Source organism: Dromaius novaehollandiae, chromosome 2, assembly GCF_036370855.1.
Source record: "Dromaius novaehollandiae isolate bDroNov1 chromosome 2, bDroNov1.hap1, whole genome shotgun sequence".
Lineage (NCBI taxonomy): Eukaryota > Metazoa > Chordata > Aves > Casuariiformes > Dromaiidae > Dromaius > Dromaius novaehollandiae.
In genome coordinates, this window is record NC_088099.1 from 113,201,443 (window position 1) to 113,216,038 (window position 14,596).

A 14,596-nucleotide genomic window follows, 5' to 3' on the forward strand; every position below is an offset into this window, starting at 1 on the left:
AGTGACCATAAAATGGTCTTTATGAGGGTCCTCTATCTCAGGTGAAAACAGCTGTTTTTACAAAATGCTTTGTTACTGGAAGTGTTGTAGACTTTTTTTCAACAGAATCTATTTTAGCAACTGTATTCGACAATCTTTATAAAAACACCTTGAGCAAAAGACTACCTATATGCAGTCATAGCTGGAGAAAGCTATCATAAATCACTTTCAAAAGAACTAAGCAAAGATTTGAGTATAGCTGTGATTTTTCTACAAAATACTGGTCAGGACAGGTTAAATGCTTGTGTATCCTTTAGTATTGAGTTTCTCAGAGCAGAAGAGACTTACAAAAGCTCTCTTGCTATTTGAGCTGGAATTCTTGAAGGGTTCCTGGTGTATTGGGGCTTTTGGTTTGTTTGAGAGCCTAATCTGAAATACTTGTGGTAAGATTTGGAGAAGTGCTGAACTCGTGAAAGTCGTTGTACCAGCATGTGCATAACACTTCTCAAAATTACACTTAAAGAGTTTGAACTGAGTCATATTGGTCAGATGCAGGGCTGCATGTTGCCTAGTAGGCTATTGCTAGAGTGCTCACTTGCACCATGCAGTCACAACAAATGGATGCAGTCAGGCGTAATGCTGAATTTAATGTTATACTCTGAACTCTGTGCAAAGTCTACATGGCATTCGCCTATACGGTCCAATTTAAGAAATGCGCGTCTATGAAGGAGATAGCTTAAGGTAGTCAAGGCTTGTTAACTTGAGCTCCATGCTCAGCAAAGGTAGATGCGCTTCTTCCGGACCTTAGTTGATCTGTGTGGCGGTACTTCAGTGCCTCGGGCTTGCGGTTACAGCACAGAGTTAGCTTCTTACCTGTGGTAAAGTTACAGAAAGTGAATGCAACATGATCCATTTTCATAGCTGAATTGAGACAGAGGGTTGTAAGAAGAGAAGATAAGAAACTGAACTTCAGCCCATGAGACACAGCTTCTATTCCTGAGTTCAATAATCCTATACAATTTCCGTGACAGAATTTGTATTCATGTATTTACCTTTCTTCCCGTCCCTGATGTTCGTTTCTTAAGCACAACTGCAAAGGGAATGGCAGCTTACATTTAAAGTGTTTACCATTTTCCTGTGTTTTTAAAAAAAAGTGCTTCTGAAGCAATTCCAGTGTTATTTAAGTAGCTTCTAATAATACCTGCAATGATATGTTAGGGGTGTGGCTTGCATTAATTTTCTGTAGTTTTTTGGAACTCAGATTTTTCTTGATAATGGAATGCCTTTCACGGCACTGAAGACTATCCAGTTACCTTTCCCCCATCTGTCATGGCAGAGCCTGCTTTTGAAACACTAGCTTAGCCAGGAGGGAGTTTATTACATCCTCATATTAATCCTTTGATCCTATACAATAGCAAGGAGACAGTTAAATAAAATTTAGTCTTGAAGTGGTAGCTCAGTTTAAAAAGGGATTAAAGTTATTGCATCCTAGTTGACTTGAAGAATAACATGATGTCTGAACTAAGATGATGAGCTTTATGAAGCCTTCCTTGATTTTTGACATATGTGAAAGAGAAGAAGGTTTGAATTGGGCCACCAAGGTAATCTTGCAAAACTAAGGCACTAGGAACAAGGCTGTATGAGGAGAAAACAGCAAAATGCTATCTTTGAAATAATTACTGTTGAATTTCACATCTGCCTGTTAGCAAATGTGATTCATAATTGTTTCTGTAATGATGGTGGGATTTGGGAGGCGAAAGAGACCTGGAAGGGAATACATAATAAATAACATTCCAAGATAGTGGCGCATAAATTCCAAAACAGCTGGGGTAAAAGCTGTGCAATTTGGTCATTGTGGTGAACATGTCAAATCATGGTGCACATATGCAAGGAACTGGCATTGCAGAAATACAAGTAGATCTTACACAATCTGACTTTTCAGTCCTTGACTTTCCAAATGTTACGGCTACTTAACAGTGTTTATATGAAATACTGGTGATAATAATCGCTTTTGTGATACCTGAAGACCTTCAAAACTACTTAAGAGAAGCAGATGTTCCAGTTTAAGGGTTAGAAAATATTTGATAGTTAAAACTTCTATGATCTAGCTATTTAAATAAGCATATTAGAAGACATAAGAAACAATTTGATTAAAGTGTTTTATTTCTCTGTGACAGTGATAAAATCATTTGTTAGACTAGATAGCAGCCAAGCCAGTCTAAAACCTGAGATGACATGGCTGTAAGAGGAAATGCAAAGATTATTTTGTCTTGTGGAAAGATCTTGACTAGAGTGCAGGAAAAAAAAGAATTTTTTTTTTTTACTTGGTGTTGCCCTGTTTGGTCTTTGCTGTTTTGCCCTGTTTCAACTGTAACAGCTAGGCAACAAACATTGAAACCAATTTGTAGCTGTTGCATACATTTCTAGGTAAAAGATGATTTCTGTTAGCTGTATAAGGCTAAACATCTTTGGCCATTACAATTGATTGAGTTTCACATTGTCTGCAGTATCATAACTGGTTTTGCTAGTGTCCAATTTTGTTGCCCTAAAGAGCTGTGGTGTGTGGAGGAAAAGTTTGGAGGGGGGAAAGAAGTTTGGTATGGTAAAAGCGCTTGATAGTTATTGCCTAGCCAAAGACAGTTCTCTTGTAGTTTGGTATTAGTCTAGAATAGGGAGAGGAATATCTTAGCTATGTAGTAGTATTGAAACAGGAAGTTAATCTGAAATAGGTTTGGTTTGAGAGCCAGTCATTTCCTGACAGATGAAACCATTTCTCAGAAAACATTGTTAAGAGGAAAATAACTTTTGGGGCTATTACTTTTAATTGATACCTTTAATGAAACTCTTTAGATTTTTGTCATGAGTTTCTTTCTAAATCTTGTCCTTAGTTCCTATCAGAGTCACTAGATAGTTGCCCTATAATATGATTCTTAATGTAGTGTCTCAGATTGACTCTAAACACCTTTAGAGATCTTCAGTCAGCTGACTGTTCCCAGATTTAGGAGCAGGAGGGAAGTCCCCTTTGCAAAATTAAAAAAAAAATTATTTTCTTGCTTTTGTTGGGGGTAGGGGAGGCACAAGTAAATTGCATTCTTTAGCCTTCCTCTGTAATGTAGTGGGTAGCCCATTTTCTTAGGTCAGCTGTACATTTTCACCTAATAAATCATGTTGCTGTTGGAAGATCTTGAAGTAGTGATTTTTCTTGGTTTCTTCCTGCAGCCGTGAGTAGTCTTTGTGTTGAACCTTTAAGCCATGAGTAGTCTTTGTGTTGAACCTTTAAACCATAGGCTTACAGTTGTCATAGAGTATATGCCAGGGAGAGAGGAATGTGAAGAGTATTGTGCTCTACAGGGAATGGAGTGGGAGCTGATGTGGACAGTTTTGCACTTAATGCTGATTAAATGTGAACACAAAAATGTTCCCTTTCAGTCTGTATATGCTGAGAACGGAGAGATGATCTGTCTAAAATAAGCTTACTGCATTTTTTTTCTTGCTGTCCATATTAGAAGTTGAAATTGATGGTATTCCATGACTTTAATGATTCTGTAAAATATTTTATTGATAGCTTACCAGAAGCGTGTTTTAAATAAGCTCGACTTGCTGCTTTTGGAGATCTTTCTTAGTTGGGGAAAGAGGAAAATTTTCTTGCATATAGTGATCTAAACTTTATATTAGCATGTTAATTTTTTTTCACAGTGATGCTTAAAAGTATAAGGATCCTGTGCACTACTGGTGCATATATTTCAGTATGAGTACATTTCAGTTATGAGCAGGGCTTTAATTGATATGTCGTTATGGCATTCACTGAGTACAACCACTGGCAGGGTGGGGGAAAGTCACTTTCCTTTGCCTTAGGGTAGCTCTGAAACTTGACATTGTAGGTCCAATGACAGAGTCTTGTAACTTGGATAATTTAGCAGCTAGGGTAGACTAGATTTAAATTAGTGAAAGGAGGGATATTACCTGTTAGAAGGGGAAAGGTCAGACTTGGTCACTGGGGTGGCTTATGGCTGCATGTTTTATTTATGACTTTGTCATCCACTAAGTAGCGTTTCACCCTCTTGTTGTTAAGAGCACCATATTTGGGGAGCAAGAGACATCTCTTAGATAAAAGATCATTTTTAAGTTGTACACTGGTTTCACTTCTGGAAATGGAATTGTTTTCAAATAAAACCCTTTCCTGGTAACCAGCTGCAAGAACTAACTGTATCATGTAAAATGCCAAACACTTCCCATCTCAGTCTTAATTGAATATGTCATTTTTTTTCTTTAGCAAGGAGGGCAAATTGATGTGAAACATGAAATTGTGGCCCTATTTGAAAAACAGAGTCTTGTCGTGGGTATCAGTGCGATAAGGTTTCACCTGAAGTGGGTAATAGAAGAGTTTATCTCAGATGTGGTGGTTCTGGGGTATTCTTCTTAATGTGGAGCTAGAACAAGAAGCATTTTCAAGGTTTCCACTTCCTTTTCAGGCTGCATAATTTGTTGAAAGAGGGGAATTAGCACTTCAGATAAAGAGTGTTATATTTTAGCTGCCTTGGATATGGTAACATTTAAGATGTATCTTAAATCTAATCTTAGAGATCTGCTTATCATTCATATAAATCTGAAGTACTTTGTAACTGGAAATGATTTACATATGGGGAAATATGTTCCCGCTAACTTGCTGTCAAAAGTTGGCTTGCTTCATTTAATGCAGGAGAGCAAGCCAGGACTTGAATGAGGTTTCTAGGTCATTTTGTCCTCTAGGAACTGTTTCCTTTGAAAGAAGGAGAATCCATAAATTCTAGTGGCTTTTTTTGTCCTCTGGAGTGTATGCCAGTGTACTTGTAGCATCGCCGCTGTTTGGGGGAGGTGGGAGGATGCCCATGCATAGAATTAGCTGCTAAAAGGATTGGGGGGGGGAAGGGGGGCGGCCAGAATTTGATTTGTAATGTTTACAAAGCAGAGCTTACAAGAAGGAAAGAATAAGGCTTAAAATGTGTGTAAGCATTATAGTGTTGAAACCTCATTAAGGCCTTGGTAGTTATCTCCTGTTGGCGGTAATATAGCAGCTGCTGCTGGGCGATTAAACTGTTAACAGTGCTTGCTGACGTCATCTTTCCGAGAACACTAGTACCGGTATGTGTGATTTACTATAACAAGATCTTAAGTTTTTCCTGTTGGCAAATGACATGTAATATTTACAAAGGTCTTGGTTTCTCTCCAGTAGAAACACTTCAGATGAAGTGATACATGAAAGGGAAAAGTAATGCTTTCATTTCCAAACAAAATAATGCAAGGAAATATATTTTACTTTGACATACATGTGTCTTAAATCAACTGTGGCTTGGCTTTGGTAATATTTTTTTCTTTATACAGATGTATCATAAATTGTTTTAAGACTCCTGAGAGTCACAGTGGTGTTGACTTACAGCTGGAATGCTAATGAAAGCAGAGACTAAACGAGTAACTTTCTTGCACTTTCATAATAAAGATTAAAGTTTTTTTGGCATACTTCTGTTCTCTACAGGTTTGTATGTGACTTCTTGTAAAAGCTAGCCGCTAAAGGAGGCAGGGTGATAATCGCAAATCATAGTCCTTCCAGAAAAGAACGTATTTTACTGTTGACTTATTTTCTTGAATTCAGCAAGATAAGCACATGGTTAAGAGGTTAGAGGTTGTCCATCTGTGGTAGTGTAACAGAATGAAAGTTATTCTGGGTCTTGTAAAGGATCTGTATATAGTCTGGTGTCTGACAGTTGCCAGTAGCAGGTAACTAGGGGAAGAGTACAAAAGCACAAGACATAGTACGCAGACTTTTCTTGGTTTCCCAAAGTTTGAAAAAACTTGTAAAATAATATGAGCAGTATGTAGAACAAGAGTCTAACTCAGTAACTTTATTTTCTGATTCCTGTTAGCATTTTGCCCACCTGGAGTCACATTCGTGGATTTCTCCTTAGATAAGCCTTACGCTATATACATTGGCTGTAGCGTAGGGGCTTAATCTGAGCTCAGCTCTCACAGCTGCACTGAATGTGGTAATTCATAGTCATTATCCCAGACTTACAGATTTTGTTCCTTCCTAAGATATCTGTCAAAATGAAGTTAGTCTGGGTATGGTGGCGGAGGGAAAAGTAGGCTGATGTGTTTTGGCAGCAGATGTGACATCAGGCTGCACCCACAATGAGTTCTGTGGGTTAGACCAGGTGAATGTAGGTTTAAAAACTGGCACTGCACCTTGACTCAGTCTTAACACTGTCAGTTCCTTAATGAAATATGTCTCTTCCTGAAATATGTTGAAGTCTCTTAAAATGATGTCAGTTTGCTATTTGTTATTTACTCTTCTTACAAATAGTCTGTTTGGGCAGTTGAGCTTTGGAGGTTCTCAGTCTGTTGGACCTCAGTTTCTGATGTGTAGTTATGTATACAACTTTGAGCTAAAAATGCTGTTTATTTAATACTATTCTAATGAATGGCTGAAGAAGAATTGCTTACTGTGAACAAGTCTGATTACTTAAATGCTTCCTTGAGGATGACAAATTAGCTCTAAAAACAGCTACACTGTTTTTTGGTTTTTTTTTAATGCAGCATTGTAATATGGGACTCTGATAATCTTTTTTGTATCGATGTTATGATTTTAAACACAGTCCTTTGACTGCTTGCCCCGTCAGAAATACAGCATCTTCTGCCTTGCCTGCGTAGTCACAGGAGATGGAAACTTTGTAATTAGTTTAGATTGATTTAATTGGAAGATCTATGAAATAGCCACATTTTTGCACATGCCACTACTTTGGTGTATTTAAACCTGTATTGTATTAACAAATTAATAGGAAAAAATAAGTTGATCAAAGCTCTGTTTGAATTATTGTATCATGCAAGTTCTCTAGATTTTTAGCTCAGACAGTTTAACGTGATGATTCTACCTCAGCCTGTGAAATTTCAGTTCACAAAAGATCTTGGAATTCTAAACTTAGAGGAACAAAAGCCGTGAAGTGATCTGGTGTCACAGAATAGAATGCTGCTTTTTGTGGGTTGTGGTATTAATAGCTCTATTATTAACTCTCTAATGAAGTGTTGTGGGGAAAATGAGGCAGGCATAGCTGTCAAAGCTATGTGAGAAATTAGTTTCACATGTTTTTGTAGTTTGCCATTTGGTTCTTACTTCCATGTATTAGCTGAAGAATTTCATTTTCTAATTGTTTGCCAGGCCTAAACTCTCCTGTGAGAGAATATTCACCAAGATGGATAGATCTTTAATTTTTTAACTTTAATTTCAGATGATCATAGTCGTGTAAAACTGCAGAACACAGAGAATGACTATATTAATGCCAGCCTAGTGGTCATAGAAGAAGCCCAGAGATGCTACATTTTAACACAAGTAAGTAGTTCTAGATAGTAAGTTATTACAAGGATTGAGAATATGGGGGAGGGCAGTTGGTACAGCGGTAATTTATGTTATATAAACATGTATGTGTATGTGTCTGTGTTGTATATAGATTTTATATATGTAATCTCTTTATTATTTGTCTGTGGTTTGCATGTCTCAGGTACTAATTCCTGTTTGATCGAGTTGCAAATGCATTATTTCATTTTTTAAGAAAAAGCTACAGGGAATACTTCATTATGTACAGTGTACTGCATATACAGCTTTTCAAATATTTCTTGCTCTTTTCTTTGGCTCTCCTGGAAATATATCGCAACTATACTTTTACACCTTACTAGATCTTGTTTCTTTTGTGCATGTATCTTCTAACTACACAATAATGCCAGTATCCAAACTAAAACATTCCTTCCCTGAATTTTGACTGGTCTCTGTTTAAACTTAGAGTACTTTAATGATCTGTGCAGTATAGTTATTTTCTTTCCTGTCATGTATATCATTCTGTTAATAGTTTGTTTAAACTTTTCAGAGGAAGACTTTTTCCTGTTTCACACAGTAAAACATTAACCATGTTCAAACACTGCTTTGCCTCTATGTTCTCCCACCCGTTTTTTTTCTTTACTACACAGGGTCCACTGCCTAATACATGTTGTCATTTTTGGCTAATGGTATGGCAGCAAAAAACCAAAGCAGTTGTCATGCTGAACAGAATTGTTGAAAAAGAATCGGTAAGTAATATTAGGCATTTAACATAAGTCGTAAAGTAAGCCACATAATTTTAATGCTGTTCAACCATGTTTGACTGGTATGTTAAAAGAATTAACAGACTTTCTCACAGGTGTATAGCATAGCTTTTGTATGTATTTAATATAATATTAAACAAAGTGATCAAGCTAAGTTACAGAATTCAGTTCAGTATAAACAGCATGTGATAAGTATACACTCAAAAAGATGAAAGGAACATTCTGGGAAAGGAGGGTGTAGAGACAGAAGTACAATGGAGTAGAAGCTAGTGTAGGATTCTCTAGGATAAAACAGAAGGTAGGAGAATAAATTTGAATTCAAGTATCTTTAGATTATTTCTTCTAAATTTAGCAGAGCAGTATTTTTGTTTGTGTAGTGATCTTAACTGCTGGTGACAATGGAGCCATGCTGCTGCCACCATCTGTCAAACAGACCTAATTATTTTTGATTCTTTACAACTGGTGCTAAATATGAAGAATACATGAATCTCTTAATATGATGTAGTTTTTTGCTAATGTGCTTAAAGGCACTGTGGATTTTAGCTACAAATATGTGTACTTTCTTCTTTTTTCCAGAGTGATTTTTAGCAGCAAAAAGATTTGACTAGTCCATAAAAAAGTCACTTATTTTCTTATGCATCAGTTTTCGTGTGTGTGGTGGTGGTTGTTGTTGTTTTTTAAAGGATAAAGTTGGAGTACAGGGCAAGAGGAATAAAGGAAGAGGTATAGTTTTGCATTGCTTTGTTAGTTCATTATTTAGTTTTACTAGCATCCTTACTAGCCAGTGTTAGGCAAGACTTCTGCAACAAAAGAATATTTAGTCTTAGGAATTTTGGCACAATGTGTTACACAACTTCTGTAAATGTGCAGGTGCGTACATAGGAAATGGAAGGGGGGAAATGTTGAAATAGCACCGTAGGCATGTCTCCCTGTTGTAGAGAACTAGATGGAACGAGGGGACAAAAAAGGGCTAAGGTATGTCTCAGAATACTGCTAATCCTGAGATAAAAGCAAGCATAAGCAGATAAAGCTTGAATGCGTAATAGCACTTGAAACAATTGTAGTAACTTGGTTGTAAGCATTATGGACATTCAGAATTACTCAGACTAGGAGCAGGCAATGTGCACTTCAGTTTACGATATTGTATAACAGTGTCTTAGAAGTTGCTGATGCAAAGCCCAAGATGCTAGAGTGCTTGACCAGATTCGTTTGTTTGTTTTTAAATAACTTAGGTGAAGTGTGCACAATATTGGCCAACGAAAGAAGAGGAAGTTATGACGTTCAAGGAAACAGGATTCCGTGTGAGGCTAGTATCTGAAGACATCAAATCCTATTACACAGTACATCTACTGCAATTAGAAAATATCAACGTAAGCTTTTTCTCTCTCTGTATCTCATACTCCCAGGCTTAAAGAAAACTGTTGTTGAAGATGCGTTTAGCAAACTGTCACTACAGGTTTGACTGAGCTTTTGCACTGAAAATTTTAGTGCATTTTGCTTCTGATAATGTCGAAGACGTATGTGTGGCATATGGGCAAGAGAGTTGGATCTGTTTTAATCTATACATTAGAAAGGATAACAGCTTTGACTTTTTTTTATACTTCAGTTTTCAATTAGGCAGTATATTAACATGCTGAATATTAATTGATGGTAGTGATGATTGTAAGAGGAGCTGTAAGAAGTGTCATTAAAGGAGGAATCTAGGAACTGAAATTTATAGCTCTTCCAAATACCAGAAATCAGACTCAATAATTACTGTTTTTATGGAACTCTGCAGTTTTCCCCCATAATTTCAGTCTAGCTAACTATTTTTTAGGGGGAAGGGGTAATTATCGCCTGTAGATAGGTAACTTTACCTCCTCTTGCTTACCTCCCCTTTTGTTCCACAGGACCAACCGTCCTTTTCTCTTAAAAATTAAGTACTCTGACAATTTAATGAAGTTAAGCTCAAAAAAATTGTTCCTGGCCTGAGCTTGGGTTGGAATTTGCTGCTTCTGTTTCAGAGCTGAAGACAAGATTGAAGAGCTTGTCTGTTTGTTCCAGCTATGTCTTGTAAGATATTATCTCTCTCCCTATAAACCTTGCCTTATATTGAAAGTGGTGATATGGCAAGTTTCATTCCAGGTTATTGTGTCAGTGGATTGGGGAAAGGAAAACTTGAAGATGTTAATTTGCATCTTAGTTATATGACTAAACCTTGATATATTTGGTCAAAGTTATTTGAATTTATAGCAACTATTAATGGTACTTTGGGATAATGCTTGTTAATTTGAAACATCTCTCTCAAGATGAATGAGATAAAATTTGGTATGTTCTTCCCTGGTCTAATCAATGTAAGAAGAAGAGAACTTTATGGAATTCTGTTCTAGTGACTTGAAGAATTCCTGTTCAGTTGTTTATTAACAGCAAAGGCAAGGAAAGGTGGAATAGTATTTACAAGCTAGTGGCTAAGGAGGAAAATAACACTCCTTTTTGGAAAGCTGAGGCAAGTCTTCCTTACTATCAAAAAGGCTTTTTAAATAGAATTGTCTCTAACATCAGGCTCCTTAATCTTAGACTTCTTAATTTCAAGGGATGCAATTTTCATGAAGTGTGGATGTTTGGGCTTAATGTTAAAGCCCAACATTTCTGGAAAATGCAGAAATCCCCTGAGGAACAGCACAGCTAATTATAGCTGACTTCTTGGGTTGAAGCTATTCAGTATTTAAGTTTCTGGGTTTGCTTTGGACTTGTAGTGCAGGCTCATTACTTCTATATAGAGATTCTTGATTTCATACAGCTCAGTTTCATAAATCCTTAGCAAACTTACTTTATTGAATTTTTATTTTAGTTCCTCAGTACTCCTATAAGGTTCCACAAACATTAACTTCAAAGAATGTTTTTTTAATAAAAACAACACACTTGGTTACTTAAACAGAAAAATTACTTAATTTCCAGAATAACACTGCAAAGTTTAAGTGCAGCCACCTGTAAGAATCTGATAAATATGCCATAAAACTTGAGGGAGTTGAATATTCACATTAACTTTAAATATCAGCTTAACTACATTTATACAAGTTATTGTACAGAGGGATTTGGTGGGGGGAGAGTAGTAAGAAGCTTAGCCACCTCACACGTGGAATATAAGATGACCCAGGCAAATACTTCTGCTCTGATTTCCAAGAACACTTCACAAACCTTAGTATTTCTATGGCAATAGAGCTAGAATTACTGTCTTTAGTAAAACCCTTTTGAAATCCTTTCAAGTAAATTGTTTTTGTTACTGCAACAGTTGTAATACATCAGCAAAATACATATGTACAAAGAATTATAGTAAGGTGTTTGTTCAGTGGTTTTACCTATGGAAAAAACCCTCCAACTATGTAATTTAAGAGAAGTTAGAAATACAGGTTTACATCATGGCATTTGGCAGTTTTGGATGTTTATTTTTGCTTTTATGGCAAGTGGTGTACAATAAAACTTTGGAGAAGAGGTGATGTTTATCAGTATCTTCCCAAAAGTTTAAAATATTTTTGTGCTTTGTCTTGTTGGTGATGTTGTGGAACGTCCTTATTTTTTTGCTTGACATGGTCTGCATTTTAGAAGGCAGAAATCTGAAGCTGCCTTTCTACCCTGGTTCATTGTATATCCTCTATCATTTTATGTCTGTATCAATTATCAGCTCTTCTGAACTGGAACAATTACAGCAAAAAGCAGTGAGCAACTTTCAGAAGTCTCCTTGAGGAAAGAATGAGGGATACTATTTGTGAAGGCATCTGCAAACCCTTGCCCATGTCAGAAAATAATGATAGAGAAAAATATTCTGCTCATGTTAAATATTAATAATCATTTATGTGAGAAACTATAGCATGTCTGTAATTTGAAGCAAAGGCTCCAAGTGTTTGGGAGAAGGTGATATTTTAGGTGTTTGCAACTCCATCTAGTATGATTACTTTATAGATTTAATAAATGGCTCTCACAAAGTTTTGTGAATGTTAGGATATTCTGGGAGAATGGTTACACGCTGACAGCTAACTTCTTGAAGATTCCACCTTAAGTTGAATGTTTTTTCCTACTGTTATTTACTACTGCTTTTAGCTTTCCTTGTGACTAGCATAAGTAGTAGTGTCTAGAAGAGGAGAACTTACTGTGCTTTCAGTAATTTATGGCCTGGCAATCCAGGTAGCATGGTGAAAGATGCAGTGCAGTTCACTTGGAGAGTACAGTATAATGAATGCTGATAGATAAAAGGGAGTTAGGTTGGTACTGGGAAATTCAGGGAAACTATGGGAGGGTAAATAAGCATCAGTATTTGAAGGAAAATGGAGATGGATAGAGGGAGGAAATGGAGCAGAATAAAGGACTGAAATTGGTAGAGAAACCTAGGGAAGATACCTTCCCTAGGTATCTCAGACTAGGTTCCTAGAAATAAGGGTAAAGCAACCAAAGAAGAGGTTTGCAAAGAGAACGTTTGCCTGAGGAGAAAGGACTAGAAGAGGCCAACTAGATGAGATGTGACACTGGTGATCTGATACCTCATGGTTGATTAATAGACCCGGAATGGAATCTTGAGTGTTCTGCAAATAGCATGTGTTTGGAAAAACCCATTAGCAAAATGGACTCTCAGCTTAGCATTAAGCCATCCCTCTGTGCAGGAATTGCTGTCAGTTGGAGGTAACCCAGGACTGCTTTGTGGCCTCCCTGTCTGACCCTGCTGATGAACCAGGATGCATCAGTGTGATTCAAGAATATAAGATTTGATTTGCTGTTAGTTTCCAGCATCCAAAATTTTAAATGTATGGAGAAGACATTTTGCTTGTGGTGGCAAGCACTCTAATAGCAGGTGATACTTTGGTATTTCTTGTGAAATCTTAATTTCCATAGTTTAAAAAGAGTTCTTTATTTATGTTTGTATATAAGTGCTACAGTGCTTTGAAGGAAGCTCTGGAACATGGCTTACTCTTGCTCTGAAATATATGGGGCCTTCTTATTCTCTTTCACAAACTGCAATAGAGGTTAATTTTTCTCTCTGTGATCTCAGAAATAAGACTGAGAAGTTAAAAATATTGGTATCTAACTGAGGAAAAGAGGAAACCAGGCTCACTTGTATGTCAATGTTTTATAGATTTAAAGGATATAACTTCTACCATATTGACTTACAGGATGTGCACTAGTTATTGAAACCTGATATACTCTTCCTATTACCTGGAAAACTGATGTGGTTTGGTCATCATCTGATTACTCTGTTAGTGTTGCCAGCTGTCAGGGGAGAACTGTCCAGTGTCGTGGTAACTTGATGATCTTATTAGATTTAGCTGTGATGCTTATTTACAGGAAGATTATCCTAATATTTCCTGAAACTTGCCCTTGGTTTGACTCACTTTCTTGAAAAGTTTTTTTTTGTTTGCGTGTTTAAATATTGTCTGGCGATTGTTCTAGGATTTCTTTTTTTTTTTCCTTTCACAGTAGCTAATCTTAAGGAATAACTCCTGAGAAGAATATTTTGTGGTTACCATAGAATAAGCTAGTTTTCAGTTATCAAGTAGAAATATCTTTTCTGCCTATAACATACATAAAGTTTATATTGCCTAGCTGAATCTTATAGTCCAGCTTTTTTCTTTAAAAGAATATCTAGTTTCCTGGTAGTTTTTAAATAAAAATAATTCTTCTTAAAGTTGAATTTTGGACAGTCAGGAGTTGTGGATCTTTAGCAGTCCAAACCTTTTGTCACTGTAATTTTGCATGACTTTGCATAAATGCTAGAGGCAGGGCATGGGTAGGCTTATTGCTCAATAATGGAGGAGAGGGCCTCTAAAAAAGGATAGTAAAGACATTCCCTAAAGACAGCACTTTAGCTGTACAGCTTGACTCCCAAGAACCCACCTGAAAGAGCTCTACTGTTTAACAGAGAAAATGTGAGAGGTTTGAAATATTCCAGTGGGATTTGGCTATGCGAGTAAAAACTCCCAAGTTCAGAGACCAGCCAGTTCTGGTGCTCTGGATTGGGACTCTTAAAAGATGAAGAGTAATAGGTATTGTTAAATGAGCTGAAGAAGTGGAAAGTTTTTGGATCAGGGAGACGGGGTAAAGCCTTTAATGGTATGAAGAGGCGGAAAAAGAATAATTCTGGGTTAGAGTTGGATGAGATACACAACAGCAGCGTTCATTCTGTCTTGTAGAGATGTCTGTTTTCAGTTTAGTCTATGAGCAGGGGTGACACTTGGCCATGTGTTTGAACAGAAAGTAGAAACAGATCATCTACCAAATTGCTGTGTGAGGGAGAAAGGGATGAAAGGGGGAAATGAGTTGGTATGTTATGGCATGGTTGAGTGTGTGTGTGTATTATACATATATATGTTCCTATAGCACAGTAATTTTTTTTAGCAGAAGGATACTACTGGTTATTACAGTCTGGAATTAAGAAAAAAATGTGCACCTTTGTTTTCTGTAGATAAGTGTCATTTTTTTCCTCTTGAGGAATAAGAGAGGCTTTAATCTGGAATGCTTTTTAAGAGTTGGGGGGGGTATCAGT

General features: G+C 36.8%; 1 protein-coding gene across 3 annotated transcripts in view; it reads left to right on the forward strand.

Moving 5' to 3' along the window:
• The window catches only part of PTPN2 (protein tyrosine phosphatase non-receptor type 2), a 34,377-nt gene that overhangs the window by 4,025 nt on the left and 15,756 nt on the right, over positions 1 to 14,596 (forward strand). For all 3 annotated transcript variants that reach the window (XM_026094319.2, XM_026094318.2, XM_026094320.2), the window contains exons 3-5: positions 7,239 to 7,339; positions 7,972 to 8,070; positions 9,318 to 9,455. In XM_026094319.2, the coding sequence (XP_025950104.1) occupies positions 7,239 to 7,339; positions 7,972 to 8,070; positions 9,318 to 9,455 (338 nt within the window). The remainder of the gene's footprint in view (positions 1 to 7,238; positions 7,340 to 7,971; positions 8,071 to 9,317; positions 9,456 to 14,596) is intronic.